Below are 18603 nucleotides of genomic sequence, written 5' to 3'. Positions count from 1 at the left end.
CACAAGCAAGCTTCAGGGGTTTTACATCTGCTTTTCTGACCCGCATTTGTTCTCTGAATAAGAAAACGAATGATGTCAGCTGGACGTTCCCTGTCCTTCTACCACAAACTACAAGCACTGAGTCACCCTATGGAGAGCTGACAGCATACTGACCTGCAATAAAGGATTGTCCACCCAGGGAGATCAGAGCGTTGGGGCTGGGCTCCAGGTTAGTCACCATGTGTTCCATCACTCTGTCCACGGTCTCGATCAGACCGCTGACCACAGGGATGGACTGCTGCTTCAAAACAGAAAACTGTCCACAATTAATTCAATCGCTGCTTTCAATGTCCAGCTTTTCTTATAGATAACCTGTGGTCACATCTTTAGAATTTTTTTTATTCTCTAAAGTGTGTAGTGAGTGGCTAAAGGGAGCTTTCAAAGTCTACAAAAATAACAATAACTCATTTGTTACAAATGGGGGACTGTGAAAAATGCTGGCAGTTAAGGAATTATGAAAGTAAGCTATTGATTGCATTATGGCAAACGCAGAATCCAATGTTTTTAGGGCTAAAATGTTAGCCTCGATTTCGCTGCTATTTAAAGTTTCTTGTGTGTACCACAGCTTTATGGGAGTGCAACATAACGCTAGAGTACCCCCTTAATAAAAAACAATTAACGTAGAAGAAAACTATTTAGCTAATCAAATATAGGGTAAACTAGCTACCTCTGCAGCTACAAATCACATTGGAACTGTATGGTAACATGTTTAAACCTAAACTTATTGTAAGAAATGCATATAATGAGAAGCCTACAACGTCACAATTGGACTTATTTGTAATCAATTGGGTTAAACCAAGTACTGTAGATTAACAGCCATTTATCAACTCGAGCACAAAGCAATATCTTCTCACACATTAAGCAGATGAGGACTTTCTTCAAATCTATCTAGTGTCCAAGTTTTGCGTTCTCATGTGTTCTCATCTGTTTCAGCTTGTTCCTACAAAAACAAGCATGCTTTTTTCTGAGCACTCAATGTGCTAAAACCACACATTTGCTCAGAATGTCTTTCCTCTGGCAACATTGTGTTTGGATATAAGTACCCTGAGATTTGACCAGGATGAGTGTAAAGTGCAGCACAGGAGGTTGCACATTTAGATTCAAAGCATTATGTTGTGGAGCACTTCATGTCAGCAGTGTGTCTTCTACAATTTGCTCCAGCGTATTTGCCTACACACTGTAATCCTTTGTGGGTACACTGCCAGGTAATGTTATTGCTGCTGGCACCACAAAATATGCAGTGTTAAAAACTCAAACTCATGGATATATTAAGTGCTGTGGATTATAGTATTTATAAATTGCATATGTTACATTATGTCATGTTTAAACATTGCACAACAACAGTGTGAACTCATTTACCTCTGGCAGCCCTGGAGAGGACAGCACTTCTTCCACACTTTTGAGAAAAGCCTGGTGGAAGAAAATGGACATCACGGAACTGTTGCATCATTACGCACATGGGTTGGTTTTGGGTATGTATGTGAACTGGTTTTTTCAAGTGTAACACTTATGTGTGTGTGCGTGTGTTGGACTGTGTTTCAAGACCTGTGTGAGGTTGTTGGCAGTGTTGTAAGGGATGGTCTTATTGGGCAGCGCGGTTAGGAAGCCCAACACTGGCAAGGACTCCGGGTCTTGGGAGCTTTGGTTCTCCTTGTGTTGACGGCTGACGACAGGAGGACTCACTTCAGTGGATCTCTGGGGAGACAACACGTTAGCCATCAAATGAAGTTTACTATCAGGAGGCAGTTTCCGAAGGAGCGCCATGTTCCAACATACACAGGATGTTTTGTGACTGATAGCCAGGGTTTGGGAAAATACTCTTTGGACAAGAGATTCAGTGTTGCTCTTTTCCAGCCTAGTGCCCTACAGGGAGCCATTTTGTACATGGTGAAGAGCATCTGTCTCCACTTTCTTCTCTTTCTTTATCCGTTTTCTACCTCCAAAGCCCTTTAATAAACAGGACGGATATACTCACATGTGTTCTCAATATCCTTGTTTTCAGCTCCTCTTTCTTGAATAGAAAACAACAGCTCAATAAGAAATTAACTGTTAGCATTGTGTTAAATTGGGCTCTAAAACTGTGTGCAAATTTAACATACTGTTTCTTTGTGGACACTGTATTTATAAATACGTTATCATAAATGTAGTTTATACAACCACATTTACATATAAAGACATGTTTGTTAATCAGAAAGCCTTGCAAAGTTGACAAACTTACAACTGTTGGTGCAGTTGAAGTGACTTCTTCGGAGACCTTGGGTGTTGTGGCAGAAACCAAGGCCTGGCCTAGAAAAGACAAAGCAAAGAGCTTTATAAAGTAGCATTGCACTGGTTCCCTCGAAGGAAAGGCAACAGAAGTTTTCAATTGAATCTTGCTTTTTTTGCAGAAAATACCCCTTTTTTTTTTTAAACGCACACTACTTTTATGATTAATAAGCGTAAACACAATGGCAATAAATAAAAAGTTCTTAGATGTTAAACAAACTAAACCAAGTTGGCATAATCCAATGTCATCATCACTACTTCAAGGTAAAGTCGCTTTTGCAACTGCAACACGTCAAAGCTTCAATTCACCAGTGGGGTATTCATCGATATTCAATGTCGATTTTATGCCATAAAATCTATTAATCTTATGTTTACCACAGACCTTGTTTATGGCATCTAACTTAAACCCTGACTTCAAGACCATGGAACCTGCCAATATGTTAACCTACTTCTTGGTTTGAGTAGTATTCCAGCAGCAATCTATGACATGGTCTAAGGAACCACACTAGTGGCATGTTTATATTGTGTTTTCCAGATTGGATATCCCCATTTAAGTAGCATTTTATTAGATCCTTGGTTGAACCTGACTAGGCTTCGCCTCTGTAATGTAGCTGGGATTAATCCCAACACAGCCTACAGTTTATGTGGCCACAGCATGCCCAGTCATGAAATGAAACAACAATCAAGCACATAATACTCAGACTGACAAGAAGATGCATTTTAGGTATTTTCTGTCATTTAATAAAAACAGCCCTAACTAACCACCTGAAAAGGCCATATACGGAAGTACATTGTCCGAACAATTCCTGTTCTTCTTTGGCTCAATGCAAGATTGTATATGTGTGCTCTGCAGGAGTAAAAATATTTTTCTGTAACCATAACAGTCAGGCTCTTTGCGTCTGGTAATGGTCTGTGGAATATATTGCTTTTGGTAACGACTTCGGAGAAGAAACCAAGGCAGTGCGCATTTTATGTTTCATGCAGTGTGAGCAGTTGAAGCTCCAAGAGTGCCTAGTAATAGTGTAGTTTCACATTGTTTGTGTCCTTCACAACAAAAGGTGATTCAGAAAACTAACAAAGAATAGACATTGTATCCGACTTCGAACATTTCTCAGAATACCCTGAAAAGTGGCAATAAACATCATCACATAGTCTAATTATATTATTTATAAGTTCTAAAGAATGTCAACTAGTTTTTGGCACTCTACTGACCAAAGGAGGTAAACAACAAGAGAACCAAAACACTCAAGAGTGTCTTAGCGTGTTAAACCTTGTCACATTAAATCATAATGATCTGCCCCCTGCGACCCAACGTGCTTCTGCACTCTGTTAAATACTTATAAGGCATAACTATGTGAGCCATGGCACTTATACAGTGCAAGGTCATGCAAATGTTTTGATTGAGAAGAGCCATTTGACGGGGCTGGGGTATATTTGTATAGTTTCATATCTGGTTGTCATGCATGACTTCTGAGGGTGGAATTTCGTGAGGACAAGGACGGAAATTGCTTTCTAACCCCTGTTTCCTCAGATCCAGAGTCACGAGGGAAAACATATTATAATAGATAGGCAGAGTCAGATCCAAGAGTCAGATTAAAATACTTTTCAGTAAAGCCTATCGTCCTACCTGTGGCTGCACAATAGTAGAGGGAGATCTCACGAGGAGGCAGTGCTCTTTCCCAGATGACGAACTCATCGAAGGCACCAGTTACATAGTGACCATATGCTCTGTCGTTGCCTGTTCCAATGACAAGGTCAGGGTAGGGGTCTCCATAGTTATCGGAGACACTGCCATCTATGTCACCAGCAATAAAGGTCCCATTGATGAAGACCTTCAGGCCATACTTTACTGTCCATGTGAAGAGAATGTGGGTCCAGTAAGGTCCTAAAAAAGGAAAAATACAGCAATGCAAGTTGTAAATCTGCACTGTAAATGTTAATGCTATGTAAGTATGGCTGATTAGAGGAAAATAAAGAAAATGAGCAGGACACAGAAATGCAAGTTTTAATATTCAACCCAGTCTCACGGCATTTCGTGTTATAGTCACGAAATTAATTTAATCGTGTTCACCAAGACGATTTTTGCATTTCTTTCGTGTCACACAGAACGATTTTAAAAGTAATGTATTTCTATTGGTAGTATGTTTCGTGCCTGCAACACATCTTTTTGTCCGGTCGGATCTTGGAATACCAGAAGCTGTGTGGTTCATAAAAACATTTTCTTAGTCAATATCTTACACTACGCCTAACCCTATCCCTTTTATATTAAATTGTATAATGTCGGAGTTTTTTTGCCGTCCGCGAGGAAAAGAAATGGCTCAGAGCCTCAGAATACTGAAATCTGTATTTTTTGTCATCTTTTTTTCCTTCTAATTTGTTATTATTTGGTGCAGGCACGAAACATACTACCAATAGAAATACATTGCTTCTAAAATCGTTCTGTGTCAGAATACTGAAATCTGTTTTTCCTTCTAATTTGTTATTATTTACGTTGCTTTTAAAATCATTCTGTTTGACACGAAAAATATTGCGAAATCGTGTTGGTGAACACGAATCAATAGATTAATTTCGTGACTATACACGAAATGCCGTGAGACTGTGTTGCAATATTATATGGCTTTACATCTTAAATATGGGTGGCATGGAAATGTACTAACTTATTCAGAAACCCAAATATATTGTGATAACTGTCATGTATCATCAAGAATAACAGCAAATCCTAACAGAAGCTGGAAGCAGAACTAAACTACAATTTGGTAGAAACAGACCAAAGTACAGCCATGCTAGCAAATGTCAGCATGCTATCATGCTCCAATGAATTGCATACATGCTGAGGTTTAGCATGCTGTTTGCCTGTTCACTAGCTTAGTTCAGAATGTTAGCATGCTAACATTTGCTCAACACATTTTTTAAATCGTCCAGAAAAAAGTTAAGTAATTTAAAATTACTGAAAATGCTAATTGCTAAAAACTGGGACTGACTTAAAATGTTTGCTCAAACAAACTAATTGAAAAAGTAAATCCTGTGCACCCACATGAACTTGAGACCAAGGTCTGTTCTGGTCCCGCAGGCTCTCTCCATTACATTTACACTACAAATAACTTACTTGCCCTTGTATCTCTGAACTGAATTGACAATGAGTTGAGTCCCATTAGACAACACATGTGAAAACACTTTCACCAGAGGAGCAAAACAGCCAAAACCACATCTCAGTTGTGGTTAGAATATAAACCATATGTGCCAAAGACCACCCCCACTTAAATGTTAACTCTCTCTTTCACTTCTGTGTGCTAGAGATTTACAGTAACATTTAACATGGATAGCCTTTAGTGTTCTAATTAAAGTAAAAGCATGAAGTATTAGAATAAAAATGTACCTAAAATACAAAAGAAACCTATGTACTCATTTACATAACCAACTATTCAGTATAATATAGTACATTAGGTATATTGTATTATAATTATCGATGCATTTTGAGTATTTATCACTTGCATTTAGTACTGCCCATTTATAAATACTGCTGTATATAAATACTTGCTTGTGAATTTCACCAAGGGATCAATAACTTTTTATCTTACACTGTAATAATACACTAAAAACTTGTTGGACATTCAATTGTTTCTTTTATAAATCATCTATCGGGATAGATGTTTAAACTAAAAGGAGGAAATTACATTTCTGTAAAGTAAAATAACTCAATATTGTATTTAAAATGTTCTTAGTATTGTCCACCACAGGGCACACTCTTTTAGGTAGATCATAAAGGAGAAAGCATGTACTCCTATGTATTTCAAAGGCTTGTTCGCTGATGTAAATTGACAAAAAAAGAGGTGGATAGAGGCTACTCAGTATACCTGCATATACTCTCCACTCCACCACTTCTGAAAGCTTTTCTTCACACTTCAGGGAACACTGATAAATGTCCTGAAACATGGACATGTCACATTGTATGAGAACCAGATGACCCCTGTAACTGAACGCTTAAACCTTAATTGAGTTATGATGCTTTGGACATAACTTTGGGTAATTGCAGCAAAAACAAAGATGAGAGAAGTCATTTGAGAACCAAATCCTGGCATGTAAAAGTTTAACTTAACGTTAAGCCTCATGTTTTTTTCCCATTTTGTCAAAATAGATTAACCAGATCATTTCATTTTTTAAATTTGTATTTTCAGAATTCAAAGTATTAGTCACACTCCGATTGTTGTTTCAAAATGTTATCTGACCTGACGTTTACTCACCACAAAACGTTATTGTATTTACAGTAAGAAGGACATGACAGCATCTTATTTCACGTCCATATTAATTGTATGTTTTGTGATATAGCAAAAGATTTATGAAATGTACGCTTGACTTGTCAAATCAACTGCCAGCAAATACATCTGGTTTCAGTTGACCAAACCATGAATGCAATTACATAACTAACAATGTATGGTTGAAGAAACAAATATAAGTATTTTAAAGAACAAATACTTTTCTAATGGATGCCTATGGGAAATATAGCTTTGTGCGATACAAAAAATGTATCCACAGTACCTGGAACTTTGATGTTGGCCTTCCATCTGTGGTTGTTCGCCCGAGTGTAAAACTCCACGTATCCTCCAAAGTGATTGGTGTAGACCGAGAAGCCATTAGAGATAACTTTCCCCCCAGACGATATAGCAAAACGGGACTCAGACTCGTGGTTTTTCCAGAAAAAGGAGAAGGTAATCCCTAGAGAGAATTAAGAATAGTCATAATCAATACCTTAGAGCGCTCAAAAATGTGCTGAAAATAAATAGTTTTGCGAAAGTATCATGTGCGTAGACAACAGTGCACTCACCCTCAGGACCACACCAAGAAGGGTCACTGATACAAGAGTTCTGGTATTTTCCAAAGTGGAGAAACGTACCGCCATTATCTCCATTTAGAAAGATGCCCTTATTGACCATTCCTTCAACAATGTCTGCAGCAGAGCACAAATGAAGGACATTATTTTTGCTTGAAAGTTACGAGCAGTGTCTGCTAGCCAGGGTTTCTACTTGATTGCCAAAAGGTTCCAGATGTTCAGTTGTATGTTCATCCAACAAATCATATACAAAGTCCTTTTATGGTCAACTAATCATAAATTGTTTTAATGCAAATAATGAACATGACGGTTTTATGGCTTTCTGGGTATCTCATAACATAATACAAAGTCTTTTTGTTAATAATATATAATGTGTTGCAACTCTGGTTTAACAAAACTTATGAACAATGACAAATAATGAAAAGGCCAATCATATCTAATGTCATGCTGCACGGACAAAACACGGAACAAGGTGAAATGTGTGAAACGCTGTGTAGATGCAGAGAGAACAACAGGGAGTGGGTGGGTGGTGCAAAAATGAATTTCAGAGAGCGGAAAGTGATTGATCCTCACCTACTGTTGCAGAAATGTTAGTGTAGGCAGAGTCATTGGTATACACATAGGAAGAGTTATGGGAGGAGGGGAGCACAGTGTGGTTGTGGATTCTGAGAGCTGGACAAAGACAATGGAGAGAAACAGTGATTCACACCTAGACAGACACATAACAGAAGACAGTGAGAGGAGGACAGCAGGAGGGACGTGGTGCGCAGGTATAAGACGGAGTGATGCTGAGCTGAGTGCACAGTGGCAAAGAGGTTTGGCTCTTGTCCTCTTTACTTGAGGACTTTCCTTAACTCAGTGTGACTCCACACATCAAACTCAAGTCTATACCTGATCCCTCTACAACTTTAAAAATGTTTATGAAAACTTGCAATGACTTTAGTGACAACAAGGCTGCAAACTCAATACATGTGGAAGAATGTGTAGCTCTTATATGCAGATATATCCCCTACATTTTGTAGTTAAGTATTGCAGCACTTCAAATAATAATACTCAACACGCCAGGTATTTTTGTTCTATAATAATAAAGCTGCCATACAATATAAACACTCTGAACACACACTAAAAAAAGCATAATGGATGTGGCTGGAAGGTAGGTGGAGAAAAACTGCTCAGACCATGCAGAGTGCAAGACATTTAGGTGTTGCATTCCCACAAGTATACACAGTCTGTTTATGTATGCACATACTTATGTTACTCCCGTTAACATAACCTGGTCTGTTTCCAATCTTGTCCCACAGCTCATGGATTCCGTCCACAGCATCGAGAGGCCAATAATGAGAAGCCGTGGCCAACACCTGCAGGCCTGCACGGAGAGCACACGGGTAAACAAGCATCCAGAAAGGGCTTTCCCCCAATCAAGCTCTGTCCCATTACTCAAAATCTTTTTTCCTGGCATTCCATTTGGAGTTTGGGGGGGATTAAAAGATTGATAATAATGAACGCAACAGCTGTAAAAGATATGTGACAGTACTCTGTTAATGAGGGCAGTGAACAAATCAAAAACATTCTCATTGGCAGTGAGCAGAAAGTAAAAAACATTTACAGTGTGTATTTCTGTTTCAATACATAGCTGTACAATGTCACCTTATTTCAACTTGGAAAGTTAAAACAGTATGGAAAAAGATAATCAATCACACCATCACTCATACAGAATGAATTACTACCTGGATGCTTCACAGGTAGAACCACTTGAGCATAAACCTGTAAAGAAATCAGATGTACTTTTAAAGTTGGCTATACAACAATGACAGCCAAGTATTTCATATTCAACAAGACAAGAACATTATATTTATCTCCCGAATTATCACAAACTATGCCATAAAATACAAAGGATCTTCACTTTGGAATACCAGTCAATCACTGTCAGTATATACGCTTAATATGAAGAAACACCGGGGCTCAGTATGTCTTTTGGTATTTCTTTATGAATGTAAGATTGTTATATTTATGAATATATTACTGTTAATTCATTTTTTACCTTTATTTATTTACCTCATAGTGCTAAGATAAAATCTATCTACAGCATTAGGATGAATTGCAACCTCTTTAGGACAGGTTTTACAGTAAGCCTATCCTGCTTTTTATACTTTGTCTTAGTAAACTACACTGAAATAAGCATAATATTAAAGGGTTTAGTCAACATGCATTGTATGTGTTTAATTTCTTACCTTAATAAAGGAGAGAAAATATGTAAAAAGATGAATTTGCACAGATAATTCCATAGCTTTTGAAAAATGCGTTATAAATCTACAGTCTTTAAAAAGATAAAAGTTAAAAAGAAAACAGCGACCACTGTTAAATCCCCAAATAAAGATGATTCCGGGAGGAGTCAATCATTATTCCAAGATGTGAAAAACTTCTGATCAGTCCATGTGTCCAAACTTAGAAATATAGATACATAACAAAAACAGAAGTATAATAAAAAATATATTCAATTCAGTGTTCTGGCATGAGGCAAAACAACTTTAGAAGCTTTCCTTTCATGATAGAAAATGTAACACCCTGTTCCTCTTCCAAGCAAAACCGTAATCCGTGATCTTTATCCCTACAGTGAACTACTTTGAGAGTTTCTGTGGCTGATCTGGATATGGCAAGGAGCGGAGAAGCTCCGGACTGGCTTGTTGTACTGAACGTGGGAATTGCAAAGCGTGATGTAGTTGTTCGATCTTCTGAGGAGGGGCGTTGGAACAGTGCGCAAATGGCCTTACTTGTGCGTAATTGGATATTTCGCGGGGAATCAATGAGATCAGGATTGGCACTGTGCGATACAAATTCTGTTTGGGTTAAGAAAAAAACGTATTAATATTTGGTCTTGTGACATTTAGGACATTATAGGACAACACCCAACAACAGAACCAGTCATCGAGGGGGAAACAATATCTGCGAAAGACATTTTAACTTTGTATGAGTGACCTGAAGGGTTTGGTGAATTACATTTCAACTAGTCAAATATGTATTCATTAACATACCGTACTTTACAATATAATAACCTGCACACAAATCAAGAGAATTCTAAAGTGTTAAATGACATTTCAGTCATACTTCGTCTTTTTTAAATTAGTTACTTTTAGTTTGTGAACCTTTTGGAGGACATCCACAGGTGGGGGAGTCATCATTACCACCAGTCTGCCAACTTTCATACATATCAAGGTAAACAGCACCACCCTGTGGCTGAAGGACAACAAGTTAAGTAACCACCCAGCTCTGCTTATCAATTATTTATTAATCCTTCTCGTAAAACTTCCTGGTGATGTGTTGGCTGTTCAAATAATATTCAACATCTGATGAAAATCTTATAGCCTACTTAAGCGTAGTTTTTCTTAATGAAGAGAGAGAGAGAGAGAGAGAGAGAGAGAGAGAGAGAGAGAGAGAGAGAGAGAGAGAGAGAGAGAGAGAGAGAGAGAGAGAGAGAGAGAGAGAGAGAGAGAGAGAGAGAGAGAGAGAGGCGGATCCCACGGAAGGAGATACCTTGGATCTGTTACAGGCGCTTGTTCGTTGAGACATATCGACATAGAGTAAACCCGAAACACATTCGCTTTGGACTTTTATTTTGTTGAACTTTAAGTGTTTCGAGCTGTATTTTGGATCCCGTTTTTCTGAATCCAAACTTTTTTCCTCTTCTTTTATCTCTGAGGTTAATAACGCGGTTAAAGTAGGCCTACGCATCTCAATTCGACCATCTTGACCTCCGTGCACAGTTAGGTGTCTCAGTGTTACTCCACACATGGAGAATTACAGGATGATAGTGGAGTTTAACTAGAATTACCCTGGCAGGAGACGAGGTGATCGTTGTGATGAAGGATAGACTGGCTGAGCTGACTGCTGTGAGTGTATTTTCTTGCTTAACACCTTGACAGGTAAAACACCCAGCATTAAAAGTCAGTCACACATTGTTCCCATACAGAGTAGGACACCAGGAGAGGAGGATGTTGCAGTGGCAGTGGAAAGAGATGGCTTCATGGAGAGTTTCTTCAGAAGGGTGGGTTTCAATGCAACTTCCTGGATGTGTGCACAGGTTGGACTCAAGATACTGATGTGTTATTTATGCATTAAGGTGGAAGAAGTCAGAGGACTCATTTATAAGATTTCCTATCAAGTGGAAGAGGTGAGGAAGATGCACAGCATGATCCTGACTGCACCCAACCCTCATGACAGTAAGTGTGTGATTTTATAAAGCAATAGCAAGGAGACAGAAGGCGTTTGAATTTAAATGTTGATATTTTAAGTGTTCATGGTGAGGGAAGCATCAAGTGAACAGCTTGGCTGGAGTTTGACTTTTGAGGCACAGAGGGAGAAAATCACTTCCTTTGTTACATTTTCCTCCTCATTGTAAATGAATGGCTGCTTGGGCCGGAAACCTGTGAAGGACACAGCATCGTTATGCCACAAAAACTCACAGACCATTGTGTTATGGGCTCTGAATGATTCTATCAGCAACAACTCAGGGATTCAAACATTCTGTGTTTTGCAGATGTTTATTTTCTAAATAAGATCCAGATTAAAAGTATTTATAATGGTTTAAAGCAGAGGTTAAGGAAGTGTTTTTAGCAAAAGCACAAATATATTAGCATCTACATATACACAAAGTACACAGGATGCAGAATGGTTGTTTTTAAAATAAAGTAATTATATCACTGGATTATAACTAGTGATCTTTTAATGTGCTAACTCGTTTTAAATTGCAACCTGGCAAAGGTTTAACTTTTTTAATTTTAAGGACTTTTAATACTGCCATGTGCCGTAATCCCAAACAGAACATCCTAATTCACGTGTTGATTTATATTTTGTATGTATCATTTCTGGCTAGTAGAAGAATAAAGTAGCATAAAATGGAAATACTAATATTCGTGAGGTTCTTACTGAAGTATAGCGCTTGACTAAATGTACTTGGTTACTTTCCTCTACTGTATATTAGCGGGAGCATTGTTACTACTGGTTGTAATCAGGTCCTGGCTCTGTTCAGTGTGTAAGCCTGAGGACTCTGCAATACAAAGAGCCAGTTTACAGTGCCATGGCATCATCAGTGATTATGCTTAATGTAACACAGTGCAACATTTAACATCCATGACGTGGAAATGGCCTCCAGGGAAAGAAACAAAGAGCTAGTGCTTTGTTCTGTTGTGTGACCTCTGCAATATTGCCACAGCGTTGTTGCCAAGTTACCAGATGAAATCACATTAAAACCAATATTTACAGGACAGTGAGGAACAGCTAGATGACATGACTTTTCCAAATCACAAAACCAAGTCTGACGTGTTTCCCTTTTGTTTTCATGTGAAGGAACAAAGGACCAACTGGATGCTCTGACCAACGATATCAAAGGGAACGCCAACGTGGTGCGGACTAAACTAAAATGTGAGTTGATCAATGACGCACTTGTCACGCTTGTTTATTGACTACACCTCACAAGCTGATGCCATCTGCTGTTGTGTAATGCATCATCACTCTCACTCTGCAGCCATGGAGCAAAGTATGCCTAAAGATGATGCAGCTAACAGATCCACTGTTGACTTTAGGATCCAGAAAACACAGGTCAGGAAACGGATTGAAAGGACAAATCCACACGAGCACACATATATCATGTCTTCCTCATACACAAGCCGTCTGTCAGTTGGACACACACATCAGGAGGGACATATTTTTGGATAGATGTATCCACAGTAAACACAAATAAGGAATATTATAATGATTTACTGTGAAAATCCTAAATGTACTGCACCATTCAATGTTTTACAGCATGTGCTATAAATCGCCAATATATGTATTTAGTTTGAGTGTACATTTGAACATAGCAAAGTAGTAAATGTCGTTAAAGTTCCCTTTAAAATAAATTCCAGCAATTAACAAGAGTGCTTTCTGAGGTATTACGTTTGAAAACACTACAGTCTGACATCTTCACATTCCTGTTGTTGTGTTTTGACTTGTCTTCAGCACACAGTTCTGTCCAGGAAGTTTGTGGAGGTCATGACCCAGTACAATGAGACTCAAGTGTCCTTTCGGGAAAGAAGCAAAGGAAGGATCCAGAGACAGCTGGAGATAAGTAAGTGAAACATAATGTACTCCCTATGAGGCCAGGAACTTTGGACTATATTTTGAAGAAAATACTCCCTTTTTGAACACTTCAATGGCTTGAATTTGCTAGATAAAAGAGTGACATAAGAATTGGAACAGGATCCAGGAAACAGACAGATCCCGTTTCCTATCTAGTTCTCTGGACACACTTTTGATGAACAGGCACCAGCAGCTGGGTGGGATATTTTCCTTTTTTGTTTCTTTGAGAAATAAGCTCTGTTTTACACAATGCAAAGTAACAATTTATCATATCCAAATTCCAGATTCTCAATATGTGGTAGTAGTAGTTGTAATAGTAGAATTGATTACAGAATCCAATAGAGCAACAACCAGTTCCAAAAAGAGACAATAGTGAAAGGCAAAAAATAGTATTGTCTCTCCCAGTCCCTGCGGCCGGCATTAATGAGAGGCTCCAGTTCTCTCGCTGCAGACGAAAGAGCCTGATACTGGAGACGCCTCGTTGTGTTTGCGTTGCCAGGGAAACGGGCAGAGGGCGCAGCGGCCAGTGAAACAGTAGTCACGACCACATGAACCTCGGGCCTACTATTGTGGACTTACACTCTTCATTGACACCTTTCAGAAGTTATACTTCTTAGCTGGATTTGTAATGGTGGTGGGTTTTGCTGTGTTTGGCTCCGTCTCTCTGAGGAGTAGCCATTGAAACAGGTGTGTGACATACAGTACGCACCTGCACAGAGGTCTGTCTCTCCAGGGATGGGGTGGTACAACAGGAGACTCGGCTCCAGGAAAAGAAAGCTTTCTGTTTATAGAGTTTCAGCAGCTGTTTCTCTGTGAGGGCTGCACACTTCCTTTGTTCCTCAGACACTTCTAATCTTAGTCACAAAACAACACTTTACTGCAAATAAACGGAAAACAGCAGGAGCTACCAACAAATAAACACGTAATTATCACAATTAGCAATCTACTGATAAATGGGTTGTTAACAACTGTGGATATTTGTAGTTTAAATTCAGCATGTTTTTTTTAGTTCGATGGCTCCCAACCATTTTCCTTAATGGACCCCTTTTTCTAGCATTGAGTAACCTGACGATTTATGACAAGTGACACATTTTATGGTTATTTCATATTACATTGAATGCATATAAAAAAAGAATGGCAAAGAAACTGATAAACTGTACAATTAAATCAAGTATACAATTTGAACAGATAATTTCCTGTGAATGTTGCATCCGAAATCATTTTTCCTCAGATCTTTAGTAAAATTTCTTACAAATCCGTTCTGGATTATATTTTTTTAATATAATATAATTCAATAATATATATTTAATACGCTTTTTTTATTTTCTAAAATTAAATTCTGTGATTCTTTTTAGTTGAGAGGCTATGCGTATATAACAGAGAACAACACAAAGTTGTCTTATACCCCTTAAAATCTGAATATCTCACAACTGCTCAGTGCTCCAACACATTACGTATAAACAGCAGGTACAGTAGGTTGGTTTATTGTTGGATAATCATTGATGTTTTTTTAAATAATTTTAGCTGGAAAAGCCACCACCAATGAAGAACTAGAAGCCATGTTAGAAAGTGGAAATCCATCAATCTTCACATCTGATGTAAGTTGTATCATGCCTTACTGAGCAGAATATTGTTATTGCAGGGTTTAAAGCTTCACAGTCTATGGTTAAAATATGGTACTGCCATCTGGTGGTGGTTGATGTGTAAATCATTTGGGGTGGGGTAATGTGTTACCAGGCCTTTTCTTTTTTACAGTACAGCTGGGAACATGTGATTGTGATCAATAAAAGTCCTTCTTCTTCTTCTTCTTCTTCTTCTTCTTCTTCTTCTTCTTCTTCTTCTTCTTCTTCTTCTTCTCTTCTTCTTCTTCTTCTTCTTCTTCTTCTTCTTCTTCTTCTTCTTCTTCTTCTTCTTCTTCTTCTTCTTCTTCTTCTTCTTCTTCTTCTTCTTCTTCTTCTTCTTCTTCTTCTTCTTCTTGGTGTTTTGAGATGAGGTTTTTCACCTTGTGTCTCTTTGTCTCTCCCTCAGATAATTTCTGATTCCCAGATAACACGTCAGGCACTAAATGAGATAGAGTCACGACACCAGGACATCATGCGCCTGGAGACGAGCATCAGAGAGCTGCATACAATGTTTATGGACATGGCAATGCTGGTAGAAACTCAGGTAATGGCTAAATGGAAAGGTTCGTAGGTAAAAGCCTTTATATCAAAAAGAAAAATAGTCTTATTAGTTTAATTGTATCTACTTAGTGATACTTCCTCACATCTGACAGGTGCGCTAATATAGGTATCCTTTATGTTTCTTTACGGATACTATCAACATAAAATCGAATATGAGATGCACAAAATAAAAGCATTTTGATCCTGTCATTTACAGGGGGATATGATTAACAACATTGAAAATAATGTCTCGAATGCAGTGGAATACATATGTAGCGCAAAGGAAGAGACCAAAAAAGCAGTGAGATACCAGCAAAAATCTCGGAGGGTATGTGTTTCTTTCATATATTTCATACATACCATTTTTGAAGTTAAATTGAGTAAGTGTGAATTATACAATGTTTAAAGTCACATGTCATAACTTAAAACTACCCTATGATTCTGTAAAGCCTTTTTATTGCTACCAAACTTTTCAATTAATTGAAGTTCAAATAACACCCTCCTCTTCACTTGGCAGAAATACATTATCCTGGCCTTTGCTCTGTTGACCCTGCTTGCTGTTATTGCACTAATTGTGGGCCTGTCTGTCGGACTAACCAAACCTCCTGTATGAGAACGACTTTGTGAGGTAACATATCATCCATAACTTCTATTCCTTAAACACATCATTCATCCATCAACCCATATATACTTTAATTAATTAATTAATTAATTCAGCTGCTTAATAGTTTAAAGGATTTGTAACACAGTTCTCACTCCTCGTTACTTCTCCTTTTGACAGAAACGTCTCGGCCTGGCCATGTGTGGGGGCGTCGCAGGTTTCCTCCTTTTACTCATAATAGTTGGAATCTTTGAGTGATGGACTTCCTGAATCACACCCTGACGGCAGTCAGCTGTAGTCAGCTTGTGTTGAGATTTAACAGCTTCATAATAAGTCACCCCCTATCCAACAGCTTTACAGAGAGGATCTTGTATAATGTTGGGGATCGACTTTGCACCAGTAATAGCAGACCGCATAATACAATGTTCTGGAGCAATACTATATATCTAGAATAAAGCATCCTGTGAGCACACAGCCCTTTTTCTTAGCTGGACGGCTGCACTATATGAGCAAGATATGCAATATGCAATAACATTGTTGAATATTGCAATACTGATAAAACTTGCAATAAGAAAAGTTATATGAAAGATTACGTATTTCTTCCTTTTTTTTTGCTTTCAAACACAACAACGAGGAAATTATGTCCAACACTTTTTTATGAAAGTGAAGACAAAAGGGACACAAAAAAGATAGTTTCAGAAAGAATTCAATAATGCAGTCTTTTGCAATATGTATCAACAAGTTAATATTGCAATGATTATTAAAACATTCACACTGTATAAATCTTAACTCAACACTTCTTGGTCTAATGACTTTAAAATGGCTTTGAATCACATTACATTTTTTGTAAATAAGCTTATTTGCCTTCTTGCCCAGAGTTAGATGAAAATATTTATACCACTCATGTCTGTACAGTAAATATGAAGATATCACTAGCAGCCCGATAGCTTAGCTTGAAGACTTGAAACAGAAGCAAGCCTGGCTCAGCCAAAAGTAACAAATGTGGCATGAGGGTTTACAGGGGGTTATGTGCCAACATATTTCTTGGCCTGGCGCAGTGACTTCATGTTGTCATTGTTAGGTTGCAAGGCAACTAGCATAGGCTCCATTAAGTCACTTCTCCTGGAACATAGCCCCTCGTAAAAAACATAATCTGTCACTTTTACACTTCTGTTTGTGTGCAGATTAAACAAACAAGATATACTGTGGCAGCTTGTTAGCCCTGCAGATGAGGTTAGCTGATTTGGTTTACAATAGAAAGAGCCAGGGTAGCTGTTTACTTTCGCTCTCATTCTTTGTGCTAAGCTAAAGTAACCAGCTGGCAGCAGACTCACTTTTATCATATTGAAATGATAGAGATCTCATATTTTTCTTGACGAGAAATGTTTTGTACATGGCTAGCATCTTCTTAATATGAAAAAATATATTACGACAATTGTCTGTGTAAATTGATTGTATAATTTCAGTTTACATTTTCAAGTCTACTCGTGTTATCCTGTCCTCATGTGTATTTACTGTAATTTATGTGAATCGAATGTCAATCTACTACAGCTCAGGAGTCCCTTAGAAAAATAAAATAGTAACCTTAATTTATAGAATATATATTTATCATGCTTTCATGACTGAAATATAATTTGCGAAAAAAGTCATGCTGCAACGTAGGACTCTTGGATTATGTTATTTTAAGAGCACACATTTTCATTTTGTATCATTATTTTGTATTTGTCTATTTATATCTTGTATTTTATATTGAAACTGAATGATGAAGTCATGCAATACAAATATAAAGACACAAAATATTTTCAGTCTATTGTGTATTTATTTCGTTTTATATCAAAAGGTGAAAAAGTGTGTTAGTTATAAATACAGAAGCACTTTTAAATCGCTAAAACATCTCAGTTAGTCAGACAGAATTAAAGTTACTTTTAAGTTTTTCAAACATTTGGAGGTTTGGTTTGTTTAGAGGAAAACAGAAATAAGCTGAGGATGCCGTTTACTTCAGGACTAATAAGCACTTTGCACAAAGCTCTTGACTTCCGTCTAATAAACCAAATAAGATTAGTGGAGAAAGTGGAAGGAAGTCCCCGGAGGGCAAGTTATTTTCTCTCTTTGAATCAGATCAAAGGAAACTTCAGAGGTTCACTTAGAGCGAAATGCCAGTGTGTGTCCTTAAAATCTGCATGCAAGGGTGTTTTCAGGTCACAGAGCAAGAGATCCGAGATGTCAAGATGAGTGATTTTATGAACCGTGATTTAGCTTGGACACAGACCTTTATTAGGATGAGTAGTTCTGTAGCAAGCCGTAGGTGTTGGAAGCTTTGGTTAATAGATTTAGAAATATGGAGGGTTGTTGATTCTAGTTTGTGTATTTTTTTTACAAATTAATATTGTTATATATTGTACACAGAATTGAGGATGATCAAAATGTGTTGCAGGTTGGTCTGCTATAATAATCAACATATATATTATGTGTTGAAAATGTTATTTGAAGACCATTTGTATCGTTGACACATAAGAGTTGGCATACTTAATGAATCACTATATTTTCTGGATATAGTCTTCCTTAATGTCCAGAATATAAAAATACAATATAAC

At 37.8% G+C, this 18603-nt stretch overlaps 2 protein-coding genes across 6 annotated transcripts in view; one reads left to right on the top strand and one right to left on the bottom strand.

Moving 5' to 3' along the window:
- Positions 1-9810, bottom strand: part of adgrd1 (adhesion G protein-coupled receptor D1) — a 42765-nt gene extending 32955 nt beyond the window's left edge. Inside the window, exons 1-11 of one of the 4 annotated variants that reach the window (XM_034212745.1) lie at positions 9364-9810; positions 8860-8896; positions 8382-8498; positions 7706-7804; positions 7127-7249; positions 6841-7017; positions 3932-4189; positions 2258-2325; positions 1585-1734; positions 1399-1449; positions 154-295 (exon numbers count right to left, since the gene is read on the bottom strand). In XM_034212745.1, the coding sequence (XP_034068636.1) occupies positions 154-295; positions 1399-1449; positions 1585-1734; positions 2258-2325; positions 3932-4189; positions 6841-7017; positions 7127-7249; positions 7706-7804; positions 8382-8498; positions 8860-8896; positions 9364-9417 (1276 nt within the window). In that variant the 5' untranslated portion in view covers positions 9418-9810. The remainder of the gene's footprint in view (positions 1-153; positions 296-1398; positions 1450-1584; positions 1735-2257; positions 2326-3931; positions 4190-6840; positions 7018-7126; positions 7250-7705; positions 7805-8381; positions 8499-8859; positions 8897-9363) is intronic. The other 3 variants (XM_034212747.1, XM_034212748.1, XM_034212749.1) reach the window with 3 other exon arrangements.
- Positions 9811-10669: 859 nt separating this feature from the next.
- stx2b (syntaxin 2b) lies at positions 10670-17788 on the top strand. Of its 2 annotated transcripts, XM_034212408.1 has the most exons (11): positions 10670-11019; positions 11100-11174; positions 11250-11349; positions 12476-12550; positions 12654-12727; positions 13127-13235; positions 14771-14844; positions 15275-15412; positions 15626-15736; positions 15926-16036; positions 16190-17788. In XM_034212408.1, the coding sequence occupies exons 1-10, from the start codon at positions 10990-10992 to the stop codon at positions 16019-16021; spliced, it is 882 nt and encodes a 293-aa protein (XP_034068299.1). In that variant the 5' UTR covers positions 10670-10989; the 3' UTR covers positions 16022-16036; positions 16190-17788. The 2 variants fall into 2 exon arrangements, with proteins under 2 accessions (XP_034068299.1, XP_034068300.1); XM_034212409.1 differs by lacking the exon at positions 15926-16036.
- The last annotated feature ends 815 nt before the right edge of the window (positions 17789-18603 follow it).

The sequence above is a fragment of the Gymnodraco acuticeps genome, unplaced genomic scaffold (assembly GCF_902827175.1).
Source record: "Gymnodraco acuticeps unplaced genomic scaffold, fGymAcu1.1, whole genome shotgun sequence".
NCBI classification, from domain to species: Eukaryota; Metazoa; Chordata; class Actinopteri; order Perciformes; family Bathydraconidae; genus Gymnodraco; species Gymnodraco acuticeps.
The sequence above is the reverse complement of the archived record's forward strand: the minus strand, read 5'-3'. Positions and strand labels throughout refer to the sequence as shown.